The 25,515-nt window shown below is 42.5% G+C and overlaps 1 protein-coding gene across 1 annotated transcript in view; it reads right to left on the reverse strand.

The window, feature by feature from the left end:
• Positions 1-5,311: 5,311 nt before the first annotated feature.
• LOC124805656 (cholinesterase 2-like) overlaps positions 5,312-25,515 on the reverse strand; it is a gene marked incomplete at its 5' end in the record, with an annotated part of 37,698 nt that continues 17,494 nt past the window's right edge. Inside the window, 4 exons of the mRNA XM_047266223.1 lie at positions 5,312-5,462; positions 10,295-10,415; positions 14,389-14,512; positions 22,609-22,787. Of these exons, the coding sequence (XP_047122179.1) occupies positions 5,312-5,462; positions 10,295-10,415; positions 14,389-14,512; positions 22,609-22,787 (575 nt within the window). The remainder of the gene's footprint in view (positions 5,463-10,294; positions 10,416-14,388; positions 14,513-22,608; positions 22,788-25,515) is intronic.

Below are 25,515 nucleotides of genomic sequence, written 5' to 3' on the forward strand. Positions count from 1 at the left end.
GCTCGGCCACCCCGGCCGGCCCAAACTGCAGAGGTCATCGGTTAAGGGATAGAGAAATAAGAAGTCGCTGTGGAATGAAATAAACAGGAAGTGCAGGGAAGCTAAGACGAAATGGCTGCATGAGAAAGTGAAGAAATCGAAAAAGAAATGATTGTTGGAAGGACAGACTCAACATACAGGAAAGGAAAAACAACCTTCGGCGACCCTAAAAGCAAGGGTGGTGACATTAAGAGTGCAATGGGAATTCCACTGTTAAATGTAGAGAAGAGAGCGTATAGGTGGAAAGAATACATTGAAAGCCTCTACGAAGGGGACAATTTGTCTGATGTAATGGAAGAAGAAATAGGAGTCGAGGTAGGGGATCTAGTATGAGAATCAGGACTTAAAATCAAATAAGGCAGAAGGGATAGATAACATTCCATCAGAATGTACACCGAAGAAGCAATGATGGAAATAAAAGGAAGGTTCGGGAGTGGAATTAAAATTGAAGGTGAAAGAATATTCACTGATGACATTGCTATCCTGAGTGAAAGTGAAGAAGAATTACATGATCTGCTGAACGTAATAAACAGTCTAATGAGTACAGAATATGGATGGAGAGTTGGTGTGTAGAATGTATGAGTCTGACGACATACCGTCTGACTTTCGGAAAAATATCATCCACACAATTCCGAAAATTTATGATGATCAGTTCGGCTTTAGAAAAGGTAAAAGCACCAGAGAGGCAATTCTGACGGTGCGGTTGATAATGGAAGCAAGACTAAAGAAAACTCAAGACAAGAGCATATAATTTGTCGACTGGAGAAAGCCGTTCGACAATGTAAAATCGTGCAATACGTTCGAAATACTGAGGAAAATAGGGGTAAAGCTGTCGGAAGAGACGGGTAATACACAATGTATACAAGAGCCAACAGGGAATAACAAGAGTGGACACGAAGAACGGAGTGTTCGGATTGAAAAGGATGTAAGACAGGGATGTAGTCTTTCCCCCTACTGTTCAATCTGTACACCGAAGAAGCAATGATGGAAATAAAAGAAAGGTTCGGGAGTGGAATTAAAATTGAAGGTGAAAGAATATTCACTGATGACATTGCTATCCTGAGTGAAAGTGAAGAAGAATTACATGATATGCTGAACGAAATAAACAGTCTAATGAGTACAGAATATGGATGGAGAGTAAATCGAAGAATGAAGAAGAATTACATGATCTGCTGAACGGAATGAACAGTCTAATGAGTACAGAATATGGATGGAGAATAAATCGAAGAATGAGGAAAATTATGAGAAGTAGAAGAACTGAGAAGAACGAGAAACTTAACATCAGGATTGATGATCACGAAGCACATGAAGTTGGGGATTTCTGCTACCTAGGCAGTAGAATAACCAGTGACGGACGGAGCAAGGAGGACATCAAAAGCAGCTAGCAATGGCAAAAAGGGGATTCCTGGCTAAGAGAAGTCTACTAATATCAAATATCAGCCTTAATTTGAGGAAGAAATTTCTGAGAATGCAGTTCTGGAATACATCACTGTATAGTAGTGAAACATGGACTGTGGGAAAACCGGAACAGAAGAGAACGAAAGCATTTGAGATTTGGTTCTACAGGCGAATGTTGAACATTAGGTGGACTGAAAAGGTAAGGAATGAGGAGGTTCTGCGCAGAATCGGAGAGGAAAGGAATATGTGGAAAACACTGATAAGGAGAAGGGACAGGATGGTAGGACATCTGTTGAGTCATGAGGGAATGACTTCCATGATACTAGAGGGAGCTGTAGAGGGCAAAAACTGTAGGGGAAGACAGAGGACGTATGTTGCAAGTGCTAGTCGAAGATGAAGAGGTTGGCACAGGAGAGGAAATCGTGGCGGGGTGCATCAAACGAGACAGAAGACTGATGACACAAAAAAAGAAGAAGCAGTAGCAGAGTCTGGAAGTGACGCATGTGTGTAAGGCAAGTTGGTCAGTATTTAGCAGCTCCATCTCCCCGCGGGTCGGTCACGTGTGAAACTGCTGCTCCCAGCTCCCTAAAAGTATCAGGCCTCCATGTTTGCTTTCACTCTATGTCCAAAGCCCGCTCCCAAGCCCTATTACTTTTGTGGTCCTTGTCTTTTATAAATTGTTTTTGTTTACTCTAATTTAGGCTGATACTTTTATGACAGAATCCATTAATGATGGTCTTAGAGCCAAAATGTCTCGTATTTTCAAGTTTCTTTTTTTTTTAATGCCTATTTCTAGGCAAGGGTCAGACACGGCCGACTTCTCAAGTTCACTTTGTTTAATGTGTTTTGATTGTTTCGCACAACTCTCAGCGGCATTGTGAATAATTTGTCGTATGTAAAAGGCGCCATATTGAAAGGGAACGCTATACACGCCAGGAACTCGAAGACCTTTGTTGTCTTTAGCGGATCGTAATATATATCTCGTATCTTGGAATCCCTGTTGCTCTCAGTCTCCTTCAGCATGCTAGGCGCTTGCTCCACATTATAGAATGCATGCAGCCGGCTTGGCCTTTTCCACCGTTCAGCGAGGCCTGTAAGATATTTCGCAATGTCTCATTGCTACAACCATTTTCCCTGAAAATGCGCTTCAAAATCTGAAATTCAGGCACTAGATGGTCTTAATCAGAAATAATCTCAGTCCTGTGTACTAAGGTGATCAAGACGAGCCGTGCGGCGCTACAGTCTGGAGCCACGAGACCGCTACGGTCGCAGGTTCGAATCCTGCCTCGGGCATGGATGTGTGTGATGTCCCTAGGTTAGTTAGGTTTAAGTAGTTCTAAATTCTAGGGGACTGATGACCTCATAAGTTGAGTCCCATAGTGCTCAGAGCCATTTGAACCATTTTGATCAAGACCACTTTCTTGAGTACAGGGTGGTGATAGCTGTAGGCATTCAAGTAGCGATCAGTGTGCGTAGGTTTCGCATACACCGAATGTCTTCCTCTCAGTTACAAAATTTAAGAAATGATGTTTGCTATAACTCTCCATCTCGGCAGTAAATTTAATGTTTGGAGGGATACCATTCTTGTCCACTTTCGCCACTGCGAACATCACGGTGTTGACCCACAATCGTTCGTTGAGACCCTGAGAAAAGTAAAGACAGTTCAGAACTATGTAATTGTTAGTTTGGACGTTGTAGCACTTTTTACGAGGATGCCGTTAAAAAAATACTCTGGATCTTCTGGCCCATCAGTTTGCAACTGGGATCGTCAAGTTGTTCCGCCATGCCTTAAAGACGTCGTGTTTCCTGTACCGCAACGGATGTTATGATATGACGGATGTCACAGCCATGGGATCCACACTGCCTGCAGCGGTCACGAACTTTCTCATGCACCACTTTGAGGATCACATTCTGAACTCCGTGAGGTCGCGTCCATCTTGGTTGCTACGGTACGTTGAGGACACATTCTTTTTATGGCTTCAAGGTGAAAATGCAGCAGTTCGTCGACCACTTGAACGGTGTTCACAAAAATATTAAATTTACTGTCGAGATGGAGAGGTATGGCTCCATTCTTGGATGTTTTAGTTGAGCTGCAAAAAAATGGTTGAAATGGCTCTGAGCACTATGGGACTTAACTTCTGAGTCATCAGTCCCCTAGAACTTAGAACTAGTTAAACCTAACTAACCTAAGGACATCACACACATACATGCCCGAGGCAGGATTCGAACCTGCGACCGTAGCTGTCTAACGGATCCAGACTGTAACGCCTAGAACCGCTAGTCCGCTCCGGCCAGCAGTTGAGCGGTAGGCAGGAGGCTGGCTTGGTCATTCAGTGCACGCGAAATCAACGCACACTGACTGGGACTTCAACATTATTGGCACCAGTCTGTACTCCAGAAACTGGTCCTGAACACTTTAGTATACAAGCAGAGAATATTTCTGAATATTACCATATACAGCCTGAAGTAAGCATTTATCACATGTGCAGGGAAAACAGCTACAGCAAGGGAGAAATTGCAAAAGGTTTCAGGTGCTACTGACGAAAGGCCTCCTGATTAGGCGGAAGAGGCCAAGCCAGCTACATTTGGTCCCTACTGTGGAGCAACGACAAGGAAAGTAGAATGTGTGCTGAAGAGGCATGGACTGAGACCAGTGTTCTGCCTCAACTCCAGGATACAAGATATGTTACATCCCATTGAAGTCAACATATGTATTCGAGTTCCTGGCGTGTACGGTGTCCATTGTGAAGGTCGCAGCATTTACACATCACGAACACTCCGCACTGTCACTAAGCGTTGTGCAGAGCACTCACGATATGTTAAACAAGAGGAACATACGAAGTAGGCCATAGCTGAACATTGTCTAGAAAACAGAATTAAAATGCAACTTGAAAAGAGCAGAGATTTATCTCAAACATCATCATCTTGCGATTCTCTCACGAAAGAAGCGGCTGAAATTAGAATAAACAGCAACAATTTTACGAGTAATAGAGACAGGGGGTACAGAGTTAATAAGGCTTGTGGTCGGGCTTCGTTTATCCACCGAAAGCAAAGACGGAGGCTTTGAAGGTTAGGGGGAAGCAGGAGTGGCAGTTTCAAATGTGGCGTCGATCCTCGACGCCACCTCACCTTACTCGATGCCGCAGTGGGACGAAACAGTTATTAGCTGCCCGACACGCGTCACGCGCATGAGTCACTTCTGTCCCCTCTGAAAAGTTCCAGGTGCTGCTATTCCACCTACTTGAGCAGAAAACCGTGCCAGCCCCGGCCGCCAGTGATTTTAAGTTCTGATGACGATGGCGGAGACAGATGTCGAAAGCTCGAGTGTTTTATTCGACGTGACATGGCTTGTAAACCGAGAAGATTTTGTTGTTGCATACCACTGAGAAAGTCTCTGAGGACACAATGTACTTATCACATAGTGTAGGATTACGAGTATCAAATTACTGACGGTAGCAGCCACATTTTAAAAGTTCTTTACAGAAATTGTGTTACAGAATATGAAATGCAATAGATTTTGTGAAGTTGAGCACCTCAGCTGAACTAATACTAATTTTTATGGTTAATGACAATAGCTGCAGCTGTAGTACCACACATTTATTGTGTTATGGCTGGTTTTGTTTGTAGAACATCTTCAGCTTGCCGAGTTGTGCTGAAGTCATGATCTAAATGGTACTGTTGTCGAATGCAATGTTAAAGACCAAATTCAGAAATAATGATCACAAACATTCCGCCGACTACTTGGCGGAAGTGTGCTGAGCAGACACGGTATGCTGCATTTAGTAGGCTACCAATGTTTTCATGACATATTAAATAGAAGCTTCTTTTATTTTGCGTTGAACAGTACATAACATAATGTATCACAGCACGTCACTCATTCTGAAGTTAATATTTCTCTCCAGAAGTCCATCCGTTCCTTGAGCATGTCTTGACGTGTCACAAATTCCAGTTTCATATCAAGATAGTTGGTAGCACTGGCCGTCAACTCTTCCCAGACCACTGGATTTCCAGAAGGCGCAGGATCCCTGGAAAATAAATTGACAGTCTTGTGATACAATATGCGTATCCGTCTCAATAGAAACTACTGTAACGCTTATATTCGTGAACTGCAACGTAAAAATTAATTTTTATGCGTATGAGAAATGACTCGATTTGCTTGGAGTGTGAGAAAATTAAATAAAAAAATCAGTTTTTTGACAGATATGGAAGAAATGACAAAATATTTCAAAGCTTGCAAGAATGTAAAAACGTTCACACCAAAGATGATACATGGTTGTATCGGTCATGCTACATGCTGGCCAACGGCCATGCGATCGGTAAGCGTCGTCTGCACGTGGTAGCTAAGTGATGCCTGAGAGGAGGGCGGTGGTAGTGTTACGGTATTGAGAGGAGAAAGCTAGGTCAGACACATAGTAAAGTGTCATATTCATCGGATGAGCAGTTCGTCAGAAGTCATTCGATGGTTAAATGTTTGACTTCTTGTTCTTTATAAACAGTTTTTGACTACCAGTTCCACGTTCAGGAGATTCAACTGAGGCCTTCTGAAGTGACGAATGTAAAGGCGCCAGAACAGACAGAAGAAATGAAATGGAATTTTACAGTCTAATAGAACTTTTTTTGGGTCATCAGTCTTCCGACTGGTTGCATGCGGCCGGCGCTAACCTCATCATGCACCCATTGTCCCCAATTATTTGCTGGATGTATTCTAATATCTGTCTTCCTAAACTGCGTTTTCTGTCTACAGCTCCCTCTAGCAATGGTGGTTATTCCCTGATCTCGTAACACATGTTCTATTATCCTGTCCCTTCTTCTTCTCACTGATTTTCATACGTTCCTTTTTTCGCCGATTATGCAGAGAACATCCTCAATCCTTATATATTGAAAGGGTCTTTGGTGTTATTGCGGTGATTACAATATCGAGCCACATTTAAAAAGAACAGAACACACAGGGAGCAGTATGTTACTTATAATCCGTCTTGATGGCAAATTTTTTATTCATTCAGAACTATCTTCAGATCCGATATTTCAGTTACAGGAGTAACCCGTCCAACACCGTGACGCAGCATGTGAAAGTTGCTGGATTTGGACGGGTTACTCCTGTAACTGAAATATCAGATCTGAAGATGTTTCTGAACGAACCGAAACCGGTCATATGAATAAAAAAAATTGCAATCAAGACGGATTATAAGTAACATTATAAAATCACTGATTGCTGTTATCTCATCAGACATTATGTCTGTTTTTGCAAAGGGAGCAGTTTGTCGTCCTGAACGGGGTAACTTCAACAGAAACAAGAGTAACTTCAGGTGTGCCCCAGGGCAGCGTAATAGGTCCTCTCCTTTTTACGATTTACATAAACGATCTGGTTGATGGCATTGACAGCGGTCTTAGACTGTTTGCCGATGATGCTGTAGTCTACAGGAAAGTAGTATCACAGAAAGTTGTGAACAAATCAATGAGAATCTGCAGAAAATAAATGTGTGGTGTAATGAGTGGCAGTTATCTCTCAATGTTAGTAAGTGTAACCTACTGCGTATAACAAGGCGAAAATCCCCATTAATGTATGAATACAAAATAAATGATCAGTCCTTGGAATCGGTAACATCAGTCAAGTATCTGGGTGTGACTACTCGAAATGTTCTCAAATGGAATGATCAGATTACACAAGTAACGGGTAAGGCGAACTCTAGTTTGCGGTTTATTGGTAGAATCCTGAAGCGATGCAGTCCTTCAACAAAGGAAGTAGCATACAATACGTTAGTTCGTCCACTCTTAGAGTGTTGTTCTTCTGTATGGGACCCTTACCAGTTGGGTCTGATTCAAAAAATTGAGAAGGTCCAAAGAAGAGCGGCAAGATTCGTGAATGGTACATTTAGCCATCGCGAGAGCGTTACAAATCTCATACAAAGTTTGAAGCGGGACACACTTGCAGATAGACGACGCGCTAAACAGAAGGGGCTGCTCACTAAATTCCGAAATCCAATCTTCACCGCGAATGTAGAGCATATATTACTACCACCAACTTTCAAATCGCTTAATGATCATCATTCAAAGATAAGGGAAATAAGAGCTCGTACACAGGCGTTCAGACAGTCTCTTTTCCCTCGCACGATCCGCGAGAGGAACAGAGCGGTGGGGGGAGGGGGGGGGGGGAATATGGCTTTGGCGCGAATTGTGACCTCCGCCACACACCGCTTGGTGGCTAGCGGATTATATATGTAGATGTAGACTGTATGGGCATAACGATGCTCCCTCCATGGTGCAGACGTATGCACTGATTGAGCCGAGAAGGAAGTCATAATACCGACATATTCTCTTCTGAGGAAACCTCGCCCACAATTGTCTTAACTGCCCGTTTATATCCTGGAGCTTGTCTCTGACCAACGATTCAGAATGTTACAGAATATTTCAGGGATTCAATTATTTATTCTCGGATTGCATGGCCAGATGTGCCCACTGTCACATCCGAATGGCGCACAAATTCGGATAATGCTTGAAATGACCAGCCACAATATGAAGATCCACCAAGAGGCCTCTTTTAAACTCTCTCAGATGCTGATAACGCTGTCTCGCACCAGTACACGGTATCTCTGTTTCCCTCGCAGTGACTATTTAACAACCGACACCATTCACGCCACTTACATGCCTTACCAGGTCTGATAACAGCACTAAACATGGTCAATAATAATGCTCTCTGGTGGCAGTTCTATCTGTCAGAGAGAACTGTCGCTGTGATCATTTATCTTCCCGTCATAGGTATGCAGGTATACTAAGTTACGTTGACATCTTGAGAGGTTCCATGTCGCCTCTCACTTTTTAAATTTTTTTAATTTTTTATACCATTTCACCGTGGAAACGGGCCGAATAAGGTTATTCTGATGAGAATATTTGTACTGAGAGCTCAAATTACTTTTCACTTGATTGCTACACGTGTTGGGAACTGTATGTGGTCTTGCTTTTAGCTTTCTCTATTACTTCCCCGTGTGGCTTGTTGCGAGGCGAGCGCTAGAGGACGCGGCACATTGCATTTTCGTGGGGAGTCTGCACTTCCGCGAATATGGAGAGGGTCGTACTCATTGGGCTTGAGCGCCTGGCGGGGCGACTGACCTCAGTCGAATTTCCACTGTTATGTGGAGGACGAAACAACCTGTGAGCCATCTGAGTGTCGCCACAGTTTACGTATTTACCGTTCCAGCGCGTCTGGATGTATTGTTTTCATGATTCTGAGAATTCTTGTGGACGGTGCCCTGCCAAATGCGACTGTCTGGCACCGAATGGCCGGTGGTCTTGGCACGCTGTTTTCGTAGCCAGTCAAACGGCAAGTTCAGTGCCCCCAGCTAAATAACAGAGATATAATTGGTCAACTTAAACTGAGACCAACTGAGGGTCTTAGGCGATGCAGTCATGGACTGTGCGGCTGGTCCGGGCGGAGGTTCGAGTCCTCCCTCGGGCATGGGTGTGTGTGTTTGTCCTTAGGATAATTTAGGTTAAGTAGTGTGTAAGCTTAGGGACTGATAACCTTAGCGGTTAAGTCCCATAAGATTTCACACACATCTGAACATTTTTTGATGTCGTAAAGCCTTGCACGAAATTGGAGGGAACGGTCGCTATTGGTGCGTATAATGTTCTGAGATAGTGTGGTGGAATCTTGGAATCAGCGCTGAATGCTGATTCGCGGCTTTTAGAGGGTGCTGGGGAATTGAGTAACGTTGGCTTCGCTGTAGCGTTGTACGGGTGCAAGGCCCTCGGGATCTGATCTTCGTCGGAATCGGACTATCTTGCGACTTAGTCGCACTTTTTCGTAATCGTTGTGGAGCATGACTTCGGTCATACTCCAGTTTCATTCTGCGAATTAAGATCCAGATTCTTACTCTGAGTTTTCGTACTTGTACCGACAGGGCAAGTTTAAGCGGTTTTGCTGTATCTCATCCTGGAGATACATCCTCGTGTATCAATGAAGTTCTCTGCTTCGGCCACGCGAGCAGAACTTAGACAGCATTCGAAGCCACGGGTTGAATCAGAATTGCTGCACAGCAGGATTGGGCGCCTACATCATCAGAACGCTGCCTACCGACGACGTGGTGCAAGTTTCAGGACTGGTAAAGTATTTTGCGACTCCGGCATTGTAGGATCTATCATTTTTATACTGAAGTCCTCAGCAGCATGCGCGGTCGCATTGCTACAGTTCCACCCTTTTGTTTTCCATGTGTTCCAATTTGAGATCCGGGGAGAAATATTTGATTCATTAGGATCTCCACTCTTTATCGTCAATCTATTGCAACACAGAGAGCAGGAGCCCCTTGTTATCGAGCCAAGTCTTATTCTCATAATAGTTCAGTGTACCCTTGCCTTTAGCCTAATGTTTGTATCGACAATCAAGTACCTTTATGTTCTGATTTACAATAAATCTCATTGTAATATTTAATCCGCATGTCATTTCGTAATAGATGCAGAATTCCATTTCCTGTCGTTTATTATGATAAAATTCCCTTTTTTTACTAATTAGGTTGCTATTTTTATTAAATTTTTGTGAGTGTGCACTCCTAATTTTGCCAACTAGCAGGGCCCACCATCAGTTCCTTTCATTACCGTTGTGCACATAATTAATTAGGTGGTAGGTAAGGAGGGGGTCGAGTGCATGTCTAGTTATCATGCAAAATTCGCCAGAATTAAAGAGGTACAAACTCTTCTCCATCCTGGCACCTCGCAATCTGACCTTGTATTCTGGGTGCTTTTGTTTCATGCGGTTTATATCCATTTGTTGGTGATAAATTTCAAGTGTGCCTCATTAACACTCTTTTCAAGCAGTAATTGGCTTCTGAATGTAAGCAAGGATAAATTTTAATGACATACTTACCCGTACTTGGGGAGATTGGTCCACAGTGTTGTCAACTGATTTGACACTTTCCCATCGTTGGAATTAGGGTCTGCGTCTGATTGCGCAAACAAGTAGATTGTTTCACCAGCGTGTACCATACCTGTAAATAGATTAAAATAGTTGAGGCGCTAGGAAATATGCTATTGATTTATTCTATTTTTTTCTTTTTCTTTGGCATTGCAAGGAAAAGTGTTGACGACTTGATAGTCGACTGACATTTCAAGGGCAACAACAGTGTGCAGCTCTAATTGTTTGAAAAAGGAATACTGAACGCAACTTTTATAAATTTCACAAACTTCTTTTTGTAACTACGCTAGGTAGTACATTCAGTGTAGCAAAGAAGCGTGAGTACGAACTATTTACATATTGTAGAAGCATCAAGACTAATTTCTCAATCTATCTGGGAGGGCGGTAACATTAAGAATGCGATGAGAATTCCACAGCTAAATACAGTGGAGAGAGCGTATAAGTTGAAAGAGTATACTGAAGACCACTAGGGGGTGGAGATGTCTGATGACGTGATAAAAGAAGAAATGGGAGACGATGTAGAAGAGATAGGGGATCCAGTAGTAGAAGCAGAATTTAAAAGAAATTTGGAAGACTTGAGATCAAATAAGATAACATTCCATCAGAATCTGTAAAATGATTGGAGAAATGGCAACAAAACGACTATTCACGTTGCTGTGTAGAATGTATGAGATCGGCGATATAACATCAAACTTTCGGAAAAACATCATCCACATAGTTCCGAAGATAGCGAGAGTCAACAAGTACGAGAATTATCACACACTCAACTCAATAGCTCCTGAAACTAGAAGTAAATAACAGCAAAATATTACATTTAGATTGGAACGCCTACTGATAAGGTAGGATGGACACAAGTGGCGACGGCACATTTATTGTCATGAAAAGATTCAGCAATCTTTAATGAGAAACATATAGAATCAGAATGCTGTGTAATCTCGGATGACGGACCGACGCCATCTGTCCAGACATTCTGGCCATAACGGCTCTGAAACAGAGGACGACAGAAAAAGCCGAGATATGTCTTTCTCGAAACAGGTTTCACAGGGGAGGATCGCACTGTAGTTCCTCCTTTAAGCTGTCGGACGAACAAAAAATGACTGATATCGAAATAGGTGACACAGGGATAGAAATGCAACTGTAATCGTATCAACAGAGTTCGATTCTACACAGAGTATGCGAAAGAACTTGCCTCTCTGCTAGAATCTGTGTACCGCAGATGTTTACAGGAGCGAAGCTTTCTTAATGTTTGAAAAAAAAAAAAGAAAGAAAACACAGGTCATTCTCGTTTTCAAGAAAGATCGTCGAAAGACAGTCCTATATCTCTGACGTTCGTCTGTAGTAAAATCTTGAAATATCTTTTACGTCTCGTATTATGACATTTCTGGAGACCGGAAATCTCCTCTGATGCCATCAACATGGGTTCCGAAAACAATGATCGTTTGAAACTCAGTTCGCTCTTTTCATACACGAGACCCAGAATGGGGTATATATAGGCACGGTAGATGACGTGTTGCTTGATTTCCAGAAGGTGTTCGATACAGTTCCGCACAGCCACCAAATGAACAAAATACTACTGTACTAAATAACACACCAATAGTGTGGCTGGACTGAAGAACTTCTAGAAAACAGAACGCAGTAACTCATTGTAAACGGAGAGAAGTGTGATGTACTGATATACCGCACAAGAAGAGTTTGCGAAACAGAACGGTGAATAGAGTTGTCGTGTATGGAGAGACTGTAAATCAAGACAGAAGATTAGTTTTCTTTGACTTCAGTTCATAGGGCATTATTTCGTTTGTGTTCATGGAACTGTAGTCAACGTTGGACAGATAAGCTAAACCTGCATTATACAGTTGCTGTAACCATCGTGACCAGACTTGTGTAACATATTACTATTCTGTGTTACTTTTATTGCATGTGTGTGTGTGTGTGTGTGTGTGTGTGTGTGTGTGTGCTGCCCTTGAGGCTTTTTGTGTGTGGACGATGTCCATGTATACGGAGATTTCTAAACGCTAGAAAATTGTGGCGAAGCGCCGGAAGACCTGCAAAGAATCGATGCTTGTTGAAGTGGCAACTGACTTACAGTGTAAGCAAATATAGCACATTGCGAATACATAGACAGAAACATCCTTAGTTGTATGATCAGACGATTGAAGAACCATCACTGGAACCACTTACTCCCATAAAATACCTTTGAGTGTGCGTACAGAGTGATTTGTAATGTGACGGCCATATAACACCATTCGCTACGAAGGCAGATGACAGACAGAGTCATTGGAAGAATCCTCAGGAACTGTAGTTCATCAACATAGAAAATAGCTTACGAACCACTCGTCCGGCCAGTATTTGAATATTGCTCATCAGTCTGGGATAGGACTGATTCAGGAAATAGGGAAGACCCAAAGAAGAGCATCACGTTTCTTTACAATTTCATTTTGTAAGTCCGAAAGTAAAACGGATATGGCAGACGCTGCAACAAAGGCGTTCTGTATCAGGGTATGGTCTACGGTTGAAGTCCCGAGAGCGTTCGTTTCTAGAACAGTTGGCCAATATATTGCCTCTTCCTACGTATGTCTCGTGAAAAGATAAAATTAGAGAGATTTGATCCCACGTGGAGGCTTATAAGCAACTGTTCTTCCCGCAAACAATACGCGACTGGTGCAGAGAAAGGAGGGAGTGACACCGAGACACAAAATACCCTACGCCACACACTGTAAGTTAGCTTGCTGAATATAAATGTAGATGAAGAAGAATGTATACTCTCACGGAGGTTATTTAGTGGTACCCTTAGATGGCTACTTTAACTTGCGACTCCTTAAATTAGACTCACACCTTCTCGACTTAAACTGTCCAAACTGCCTTAAACCTGTCCAATTATAGCTCACTTTCTCCTGGTTCAGATATTATCATTTCTCAAAACTAGCCTGCGTAAACGCAGAATTATTGTAAAACTGGTTTACAAAACACTTTCTTCCGCGTAAAGGTGAGAGAAGTACTTTGTTTATGTAATGATGAACATATACCTGATTACCTTTTCTTGAGCTCTTAGAAACAGCCGAAGTGAAAAGTATTGCTTTGTTGTTTCTTCTTCCAAAAACTACGACCTATTCGCAGCCATTTCATTCAGCGTCCTTCAAATCAAAAACCCTTATTGTTACCTAACTCACAGAGAATTGATGAAAGGTTACCCAGAGAAGGAAGCTAGGACATTTGCATTTTAGTGAACTTTTAACAGAGTACTAGGGGAAGTCAGCGAATCTGAGATTAGTATGTGTTTATTATGTCAGAAAGTGTCATGCTTTTAGTTAGATAATACATTTGAGATAAATCACTTGTCTCACTGGGTTCAGATGTGATAACGCAAGCACTAGTAACGTATTTTCTTAAGTGTATTGAGATTGATAAAGGACACACTAATAGCATATTTTCACACTGACGTTATCTAGATATTATCATACGTGAACAATTTATTTTTTTGAATTTTGAACGAACATATTGTGAAGCAATCATCTTTATACGAAATATTACTGACCATTGTGCTGTTACAGTTTGGGTAGTGAATTTTATCATTTTCCTGATTTTCTGCTGCCTGTTGTCGATTAAGGAAAGGAAGATGTTCTTCCTTCGTAACCACAGCTCGTAAGCTACACCGTTCTACTGACTTACGCGAAGCTTACACATATAAATTATAACACCTGTATCGTATGGTTATTGGCTGACTGATGTAGGTTAAATCTGAGATGCCTTCATTTATGAGTGATGAAGAAACAATGTAATAAACCATATTACTAGATATGTACGAGAAATTTATTAACGTAGTGGTGTTAACAAATAAACAAACAACATCTTCTGTTATTGAATTTTAGTCAACAAAGAAATTAAGAGGGCATACAAGACTACACTCTGTGAAATAAAAGTTTAGTGGATACACTAAGAATTATTAGATAATTTCATGAACGTTATTAACATTATATTTAAATTTACGATCACTCTTTCCAGGGACATTTATTTTTAGACAAAAGCAATGCTTAATGGCGAACGCTTACCGTAATCCGTGGAACCGGTGCCATTGTAGTCGAAGTAATAGAAGTAAACAGGTATACTGCTGGAGTTCGCCACCGCCCTAGCGAACGAGTCCGCTGGATGAATGAAGTACATGTCGGATAACAGCTGCAAATAGTTAATTTGTAAGAATAGACATTTAACCTGTAGAAATATTTAGAGACGCCAGTCAAGTTTATCATACAGAACAGCGCTTCAGCAGACTAACCTTGTCATGTCTCCCAACTAATTCATAAAATTTTGGCATGTGTTTTCATTTGTGATAGCAGGATTACAGAAACAACGGTTTTCCGATTGCAATTGTGTGATCTGCATGATGGTAGTCGTGACGGAATTGATGCGATTCTGAAGTCTGTGATGACTGTGAGGGACGTTCCTCCGATTACTCGACGCGAAATATGGCGAATCCTCAAACGTGTGCTACGATGATAGGCAACTTCTTTGCCTAATAAATGGACCACCAAAAACCATAACGTAGGCTAATAACTACTAAAATGGTGGCGGCTTTTGAGAGATCCAATCATTCTTCACCAAAATCCTGTACTGCTGTTTGTTGTGTTACGATTGCATAGGTAATGAGAACATAGAGAAGAAAATCCTGGTAGCACATTGCTGTGCTGTCGGAGTTCGGTAAATGATATTCGTACTTATATTGAAATACCGATCACCTGTCTGTATCAACGACTCTTCAGCGTATGAAAATATCATTCGCAAGAAAACTTTTGTTCCATCAAGAAAAGCGTTAAAGACTACACAAAGAGATTATTCCTCGTCACAATCAGACGCTTTCAAAGTTCTAACTTCCCAGGAAGTGAATGTTCTGGTATAAAACGTGACTGGTTAGGATTGATAAATTTAGCAGGACGCAGCATTATTTATTTTCCTAAAAACCTCAAACACGAAAACTCTGAGAGTTCACAAAACATTGGGTGTTAGGCAGTCACGAGTGTTTTAAGCGTCTAATAACAAAAGACTTTTAGACATCTAAGTAACAGTAACTCGTGTAGGAAGTTTCTCTCACACACCGCCTTTTCTGTAATACCTAACATTAAAAATTATGGATTAAAGAAAGCAGGAACTTTGTTCTACACAGGAATATTGTTCTACACTCCTACTACGATACTCCTTCACTACAACAGAATTAAAGAGGAAGATTACGGCACATGAGTCGCCAACCGCGACACAAAGTACGCGAAGCAACTTGCCCCCCTTCTTGCAGCGGTGTACCGTAGGTCTCTAGAAGAGCGTAGCGTTCCAAACGATTGGAAAAGGGCACAGGTCATCCCCGTTTTCAAGAAGGGACATCGAACAGATGTGCAGAACAATAGACCTATATCTCTAACGTCGATCAGTTGTAGAATTTTGGAACACGTATTATGTTTGAGTATAATGACTTTTCTGGAGACTAGAAATCTACTCTGTAGGAATCAGCATGGATTTCGAAAAAGACGGTCGTGTGAAACCCAACTCGCGCTATTCGTCCACGAGACTCAGAGGGCCATAGACACGAGTTCACAGGTAGATGCCGTGTTTCTTCACTTCCGAAAGGGGTTCGATACAGTTCCCCACAGTCGTTTAATGAACAAAGTAAGAGCATATGGACTATCAGACCAATTGTGTGATTGGATTGAGGAGTTCCTAGATAACAGAACGCAGCATGTCATTCTCAATGGAGAGAGGTCTTCCGAAGTAAGAGTGATTTCGGGTGTGCCGCAGGGGAGTGTCATAGGACCGTTGCTATTCACAATATACATAAATGACCTTGTGGATGACATCGGAAGTTCACTGAGGCTTTTTGCGGATGATGCTGTGGTATATCGAGAGGTTTTAACAATGGAAAATTGTACTGAAATGCAGGAGGATCTGCAGCGAATTGACGCATGGTGCAGGGAATGGCAATTGAATCTCAATGTAGACAAGTGTAATGTGCTGCGAATTCATAGAAAGATAGATCCCTTATCATTTAGCTACAAAATAGCAGGTCAGCAACTGGAAGCAGTTAATTTCATAAATTATCTGGGAGTACGCATTAGGAGTGATTTAAAATGGAATGATCATATAAAGTTGATCGTTGGTAAAGCAGATGCCAGACTGAGATTCATTGGAAGAATCCTAAGGAAATGCAATCCGAAAACAAAGGAAGTAGGTTACAGCACGCTTGTTCGCCCACTGCTTGAATACTGCTCAGCAGTGTGGGATCCGTACCAGATAGGGTTGATAGAAGAGATAGAGAAGATCCAACGGAGAGCAGCGCGCTTCGCTACAGGATCATTTAGTAATCGCGAAAGCGTTACGGAGATGATAGATAAACTCCAGTGGAAGACTCTGCAGGAGAGACGCTCAGTAGCTCGGTACGGGCTTTTGTTAAAGTTTCGAGAACATACCTTCACCGAAGAGTCAAGCAGTATATTGCTCCCTCCTACGTATATCTCGCGAAGAGACCATGAGGATAAAATTAGAGAGATTAGAGCCCACACAGAAGCATACCGACAATCCTTCTTTCCACGAACAATACGAGACTGGAATAGAAGGGAGAACCGATAGAGGTACTCACGGCACCCTCCGCCACACACCGTCAGGCGGCTTGCGGAGTATGGATGTAGATGTAGATGTAGATGAACCGCTCCCTGTCCTGTCACACTTCCCTGCAAATGAATGAATAAATTATCATCATGAAACTACAATGACTTGTTTCCCAGACTCCTAAGATCACAACGGAGCAATTATCATTTGTGTCAAAACCGTGCTACTCGATTATGCGTAATGCTTATTGGCGAACCGATCGTGCCATCCAACTCAGCTTTGGAGAATTATAAGGAGCGATCAAAAAGCTTCCATTCGAAGACAGTACAGCACAGAATCGGTATGCTAATCAGGCAAAATCACGGTGGACAATGAGGCAATTATCCCACCGACGCACCAGGCTGGAGAGACCCGTTTGCTAAAACACAGTGTCCTGCGATGTGAAGAAGTCCATAACTGTCTGCTGCACATCCGCGTCCGACAGGAATGATCGACCCTTCAAGGGCTCTTTTAAGGGCTCGAAGGTGTGATGATTGCATGAGGAGACATCACGACTACAGGGCGGATGCTGGAATGTCTCCCACTTGAGTTGACGTAACTTCTACGTTGCGGCATTTGTGGCATCGGGACGCGAGTTATGGGGAACGCGACCAGCAAAGCGATATGAAATGGAACGTGAATGTCAAGTCTGCTGTAGGAAAGGCAAATGGTCGACTTCGGGTTATTGTGAGAATTCTAGGAAAGTGTGGTTCATCTGTAAAGGAGATCCATTATAGGACGCTAATGCCACCTATTCTTGACCACAGAGTGTTTAGGATCCGTACCAGGTTGGATTAAAGGAAGACATAGAGGCAAGACAGAGGCGGGTTGCTAGATTTGTTACTGGTAGCTTGGAACAACACGCAAGTGTGATGGAGCTGCTTCGGGAACTTAAATGGGAATCCCTGGAGGGAAGGTGGCATTTTTTTCGAGAAACACTATTGAGAAAATATAGAGAACCGGCATCTGAAACTGACAGCAGAGCGATTCTGTTGCCTCTAACATACATTGCCCGTAACGACCGCGAAGATAAGACACAAAAAATTGGGAGTCACACGGAGGCACCTATGGTCTAGGACAGACGGCACAATAGCTCACTGTGTACGGTTAGAGAGCTCCCGCAACGACCGAACACAACGGAAAAAAAAAATCGGGCACGGTAGCTCTGCGTGCCCGGTCAGAGGATTAGCTGCCCTTTGTAATAAAAAAACTGAGTTAATGGATCAACGGTGATCTTGAACTAGCGTCATGGGACGTCCGCCCCGGCCGCGGTGGTCTAGCGGTTCTAGGCGCGCAGTCCGGAACCGCGCGACTGCTACGGTCGCCGGTTCGAATCCTGCCTCGGGCATGGATGTGTGTGATGTCCTTAGGTTAGTTAGGTTTAAGTAGTTCTAAGTTCTAGGGGACTGATGACCACAGATGTTAAGTCCCATAGTGCTCAGAGCCGTTTGAACCATTTTCGTCCGCCCCGAACAAGTACAAAGAACATTAACGAACAAAAAAAAGGAGGGGGTAGCGTCTTTGGTTCATAAGCTAAACGTCTACGGTCCCGGTTTCAAATCCCGCCGCTGCTTAAACTTTGATTAATAATCAACATTGGTGGCCAAAGACTTCCTGCATAAGAAGTCACCCCTCATCCTGCCAACGGCCTTGTCAAAGAGGGCGGAGGAGCGGACAGAGGTTCAGGGAACTCTCTTGTCCTTGGGGTGGGAAACTGCTCCTAAAAGGCGAAAGAATCAGCAATGATCAACGACATGAAGATCCAGAAGGCAATGGAAACCACTACATTAAAGACACATAAAAAGTATACACAGGACATGTGGCCTGTAATTGAAGAACTGTCATGATGATCTCTCCACTGGCAAAAGATTCCGAAATAGTCCCCCATTCTGATCTTCACGAGGGGACTGCGAGGGGAAGGAGTAGAAGAAAAGGTTACAGGAGAATGTGGGCTTGGGAAAAGGAATGTGAGAGGAGAAAGACTAATTGAGTTCTGTAACAAGTTTCGGCTAGTAATAGCGAATACTCCGTTCAAGAATCACAAGAGGAGGACGTATACTGGAAAAGGTCGGGTGAGACGGGAAGATTTCAGTTACATTACATCATGTCAGACAGAGATTCCGAAATCAGATACTGGATTGTAAGGTGTATCTAGGAGCAGACATAGACTCATACCACAATATAGAAGTGATGAAGACTAGGCTGAAGTTTAAGACAAGAGTCAGGAAGAATCAATAGGCAAAGAAGTGGCATACGGAAGTACTAAGGAATGACGAGATATATTTGAAGTTCTCTAAGGCTACAGATACAGCAATGAGGAATAGTTCAGTAGCCAGTACAGTTGAAGAGGAATGGATATCCCTAAAAAGGGCCAAAACAGAAGCTGGGAAGGAAAACCTACAAGGAATGTAACTGCGCAGAATCCATGGGTAACAGAAGAAATACTTCAATTGATCGACGACAGGAGGAAGTAGAAAAATGTTCCGGGAAACTCAGGAATAGAGAGATTCAAGTCGTTGAGGAATGAAATAAATAGGAATTGTAGAGAAGCTAAGATGAAATGGCTGCATGAAGAATGTGAAGACATCGAAAAAGAAATGATTGTCGGAAGGACAGACTCAGCATACAGGAAAGTCAAAACAACCTTTGATGACATTAAACTCAAGGGTGATAACATTAAGAGTGCAGCGGGAATTCCACTGTTTAATGCAGAGGAGAGAACAGACAGGTGGAAAGAATACATTGAAACCCTCTGTGAGGGGGAAGATTTGTCTGATGTGATAGAAGAAGAAACAGGAGTCGATCTAGGAGAGATAGGGGATCGAGTACTAGAATCAGAATTTAACAGAGCTTTGGAGGACTTAACATAAAATAAAGCAGTAGGGATAGATAACATTCCATCAGAATTTCTAAAATCATTGGTGGAAGTGGCAACAAAACGACTATTCACGTAGGTGTGTGGAATGTATGACTCTGGCGACATACCATCTGACTTTCGGAAAAGCATCATCCACACAATTCCGAAGACATGTAGAGCCGACAAGTGCGAGAATTACCACGCAATGGCTTAACAGCTCATGCATTCAAGTTGCTAACGAGAATAATATACAAATGAATGGAAAAGAAAATTGAAGATGCGCTAGATGACGATCAATTTGGCTTTAAGAAAGGTAATGGCACGAGGAAGGCAATTGTGACGTTAATAATGGAAGCAAGACTAAAGAAAAATCAAGACACTGGAAAAGTGTTCGACAATGTAAAATGGTGCAAGATGTTCGAAATTATGAGAAAAGTAGGGGTAAGCTATAGGGAGAGACGGGTCACATACAATATGTACAACAGCCAAGAGTGAATAATAAGAGTGGACGATCAAGAACGAAGTGCTCTTACTAAAAAGTGTGTAAGACAAGGATGTAGTCTTTCGCCCATATTGTTCAATCTGTAATCGAGAAAGCAATGATGGAAATAAAAGAAAGGTTCAGGAGTGGAATTAAAATTCAAGGTGAAAGGAAATCAGTGATACGAATCGCTGATGACGTTGCTATCCTGAGTGAAAATGAAGAAGAATTACATATTCTGCTGAACGGAATGAACAGTTTGATAAGTGCAGAGTAGTGATTGGGAGTAAATCGAAGAAAGACGAAGGTAATGAGAAGTAGTAGAAATGAGAAGAGCGAGAAACTTAACATCAGGATTGATAGTCACGAAGTAGATTCAATTAAGGAATTCTGCTACCTAGACAGTAAAATAACCAATGACGGACGGAGCGAGGAGGAGATCAAAAGCAGCTAGCAATGGCAAAAAGGGCATTCCGGGCCAAGAGAAGTCTACTAATATCAAATATCAGCCTTAATTTGAGGAAGAAACTTTTGAGAATGTACGTCTGGAATACATCACTGTATGGTAGTGAAACATGGACTGTGGGAAAACCGGAACAGAAGGGAATCAAAGCATTTGAAATATGGTGCTACAGACGAATTTTGAAAATTAGGTCGACTGATAAGGTAAGGAATGAGGAGATTCTGCGCAGAATCGGAGAGGAAAGGAATATGTGGAAAACACTGATATGGAGAAGGGACAGAATGATAGGACATCTGTTAAGACATGAGGGAATGACTTCCATGGTACTAGAGGGAGCTGTAGAGGGCAGAAACTGTAGAGCAAGACAGAGATTGGAATACATCCAGCAAATAATTGAGGACGTAGGTTCAAAGTGCTACTCTGAGATGATGCGGTCAGCACAGGAGAGGAATTCGTGGCGGGCCGCATCAAACCACTCAGAAGAACAATGCTCGAGTGTCTAGAATCTGTGCCAGGTCGGATTAAACAAGGACATAGAAGCAATTCAGAGGCAGGCTGCTAGATTTGTTGCTGGTAGATTCGAACGACACGCAAGTGTTACGGAGCTACTTCGGGAACTCAAATGGAAATCCCTGGAGTGAAGGCGACATTCTGTTGAGAAAATTTAGAGAACGGCCATTTTTAACTGACTACAGAAGGATTCTGTTGCCTCGGACATACATTGCGCGTAATGACCACGAAGATAAGACACGAGAAATTAGGGGTCATACGGAGGCACATAGACAGTCGTTTTTCTTATGTTCTATTTGCGTGTGGAAAAGGAAAGGAAAAGACTAATAGTGGTAAGAGGTACCTTCGCCACGAGCCGTATGGTGGATTGCGCAATATCGATGTAGACGTAATGGAGATGTAGCACGGAACATGGCGCACCATTCCACAACGGTGGTTTTCGACACACGAGCTGTTGTTGTTGTTTTGTTTTAGTGCACAAAAAAGGACTAGCGTCATAGGCGCCCATGTCAAAACTGTAGAACTCGAAAACAGAGAGGAGTTAAAAACGACTACACATCTATCCCAATCGACGGAAGACAAAGACAGCTGAAAACAGAGACCTGGAGAAAGATCTATAAAGTACGCCATATAGAAATGGAGGTCCAGAACTAAAAATTAAATTGCTTTCGTCATGTTGCTACGACGGAAAAAAAGTAAAACGCGATCGACAGCCTACCCGTCGTTCGCTGAAACGGCCGATAACTCACACGACAAACACAAACGAGAACGTAAGCGGTCAAGAGAAGGGCATTCCATCAGGAAATGGCGGACCGTCAAAAGTTTAGCGCAATGTGTACGAAGTTGCGGGGAAGCACCACTCAACAAATGGCGATGGCTAAATAGGCAGTGTCCAAACAGCAGCCTAGTTACAATGATTTCCTCGCGGCTTGAGGTCATAGAGGATGTCGTCCAAGCCTCTGGGAGAGGCTTAATAACCCTGACTCGTCATTCTCCGATGGATGTCTGCCAGTGTTTGTCCTTCAGACAGCCAAGGCAAGAATGACAGCATGTTGGTTTTGTTTGGACGCATTTAGTAACAACGTTTCCATAGCTCAAGTTTCTGCAATTGCCGCACGGACGTCGGAATGACAAGAATGCCTCAATAATGCCTTGCCTACTTATCGGTGCTTATACAACCGCATTGGAGTCGCGATACGTTGCATACAGGATGCAGCAATGCCCTCAAATGGAAACTTTTTGATCCCCCCTTATATAGGAGACCCAGACTGCAACCAACTCGGCACGATATGGCAACTATCTTCTGCCATAAGAGAATGTGTTATAATTACATCAACCACTGCCTGCATCTGATCCATGGAGAAGCCCTCGTCCCCGAAGTAGAATTGCTCCAGCTGTTCCGCCGCACGAGTCCGCTGTTCCTCCGTGGGCAGCGGCAGCTGGGAGCCGATCAGCATCGTGAAGTTCTCCTTCATATCGGCTTCCCCCGCTTCTGTCAGCAATGGAGACACTGGAACACACAAAGAGCTCTACAGTAACAGCCAGCTTCTGCGAGAATGACACCGCTACAATTCCAGGTAAGGTGCACCTAGGGCGTTCTGCTGGCTAATGAAACGTACACCACGATTTCACGTCTGTTTTAGGACACGCTAGTATGTAGTACTTATCATCAGCTGACGTTCGCAACAAATCTTTCATCTGCGTACAGGGAGAAGCAGACTTGTTCATTAAAATTCTTATGGTAGGATACGCCTATACTTACACCGTTTAATGTTATGATGACTGAAAAATTTCAATGGTCAGACTTTTAGGTCCATGTTTCTTGGTAATTAATTACACTTCTAGCCATTAAAATGGCAACACCGTGATGATGGCATGCAACGAACGTCAAACTAGCAAGTCGTATATTAGCTGCTTGGGTACGCAAATGGAAAACATTTCACCGCAACTGAATCTAAGGTAAGGTTGCTGACTGGTGCTGTGGCGAAATGGGGACTGACGGCTACTATGTTTAGACTCGTTGCTTGAGGCGAAGACACCCAGGTGCTCAAAAATGGTTCAAATAGCTCTAAGCACTATGGGTCTTAACATCTGAGGTTATCTGTCCCCTAGACTTAACTACATAAACCTAACTAACCAAGGACATCACACACATCCATGCCCCAGGCAGGATTCGAACCTGCAACCGTAGCAGCAGCGCGGTTCCGGACTGAAGCGCCTAGAACCGCTCGGCCACAGCAGCCGGCAAAAATGTTTGTCAAGGACTTTGGAGGATAGCTTTGTCGATGACTTCTATTGCCCATCATGTAAATGCGTGTGACCTGTAATGACTTCCAACCAAAAGCACATTTTTTGTTGGAGAGGTCTACTGCATATTGTGCTTAAAAGTGGAGTTTACTCAGATGAAAGTTCTGTACGAAATAAAACAAGGATTCCACTGGACCTCGGGGTCTTCTTCAGTTTCAGCTATTTTAGCTGTTTTTCTGCGCCACTGATACAAATTTCCATATCACTCATCTTTGGAAATCTTACTCCTGGATCATTCTTGTGAATTGGCATTACAAAACTGGGTTCAGGGTTTCTGTTTTGGTTTGCTACATTCAGTTTCTGTTCCCGTGTCATGTATGACTATCTGAGCACTTTCTCTGGTGTCAGTAACAGCTTTTAATATAATCTGAATTTGCCAAGATTTGTGATAGGTGTTTCGGTAATATTCTGCCACGGTAGCCTTTGAAAGGTTCACATACCGACCATTTTACAGCCAAAGGTTTGAAAATAAGAATTACCTCATGCTTTGCTTCACACCTGTTGTGTTGTAGTCACTTTATCTGCGCAGATACTGTGACATAAAGGCCCATGACGAACTGTTCAACTAGGTACATATTCATCCACTTCTTGATCAACTATTTTTCTATGCTTTGGGCGCGGTTCTTCTACATGCTCCATCCCAGAATTGAATATTTTGAGTTCTTCCTTCAGATCAGACACTATTGTCACTTTATTTCGGTAACTGAACCTATAAATCTAAGTATTTGTTATAGTTGTCCTTTGTACTTCATTGAGCACTTCTAATACAATTGCCTTGTGATCAATGTGTACTCCCTAAAAAGGTAAAGTCTGTTTGTTGCTATTACACATTTCATGTTTCCCTTGTGAGTGGCTTTTGGAAATAATTATCGTACGTAATTTTCACAGAAAGCTTTCAGTAATACTTAGAAAAAGTCTAATCACATCGATTAGTGACAAAACAGTAATATTCGCAATCTATTATTTGATGATTCATGGGACTTCCAGTAACGTCAGTATAATTGTGAAACATGGGCACGAGTGAGCTGAGGTGGTTCCTGCATCTTACATGTAGCTCCAGTTTATTTATCGGTGAATCTGAGTTTGTGTACTGCGACGATCACAGCAAATGCTGGAACCCGTAGTGACAGCAGCAGTGTGGCAGAATAATAATCGGCCGCCTCGGCAGGGCAGGACGCAAATGCTAACAGACGTTTCTGTTTCTTACACAACGCATAACACGAATGTCTCACAAACACCAACCTTCAAATTCCTTTTCCGAATGAGACGCTAATTTGCAGTAGGTGTTTGGAACACAAATCGAAAAAAGATCTATTACACCGTCGGCACGGATTCAGAAAATATCGTTCTTACGCAACGCAACTAGCTCTTTATTCCCATTAAGTAATGAGTGCTATCGACAACGAATCTCAAATTCATTCCATATTTCTAGATTTCCAGAAGGCGTTTGATACCTTTCCTTAAAAGCGCCTTGTAATCAAATTGCGTGCCTATGGAGTATCGAGTCAGATGTACGATTGGAGTTGTTTTCTGTCGAAAAGGTCACAGCTAGCAGTAACTGACGGCAAGCCATCGAGTAAAACAAAAGTGATTTATGGCTTTCCCCAAAGAAGAGTTACAGGGCCTCTGCTGTTCGTAATCTACATAAATAGTTTAAGAGACAATCTGAGCAGCCCTATTAGATTATTTGCTGGTGATTCTGTCATTTACAGACTTATAAAGTCATCACAAAATAAAAACTAACTGGAAAAAGAATTCGTCAGGTTATCTGTGTGGTGCGAATAGTGGCAATGGACACTAAATAATGAAAAGTATGAGGTCATTCACATGAGTATTGAAATGAATTCGTTAAATTTCAGTTGTACGACAAATCACACAAATCTAAAAGCTGTCAATACAACTAAATAACTGGAGATAACAATTACGAGCAG

The sequence above is a fragment of the Schistocerca piceifrons genome, chromosome 7 (genome assembly GCF_021461385.2).
Source record: "Schistocerca piceifrons isolate TAMUIC-IGC-003096 chromosome 7, iqSchPice1.1, whole genome shotgun sequence".
NCBI classification, from domain to species: Eukaryota; Metazoa; Arthropoda; class Insecta; order Orthoptera; family Acrididae; genus Schistocerca; species Schistocerca piceifrons.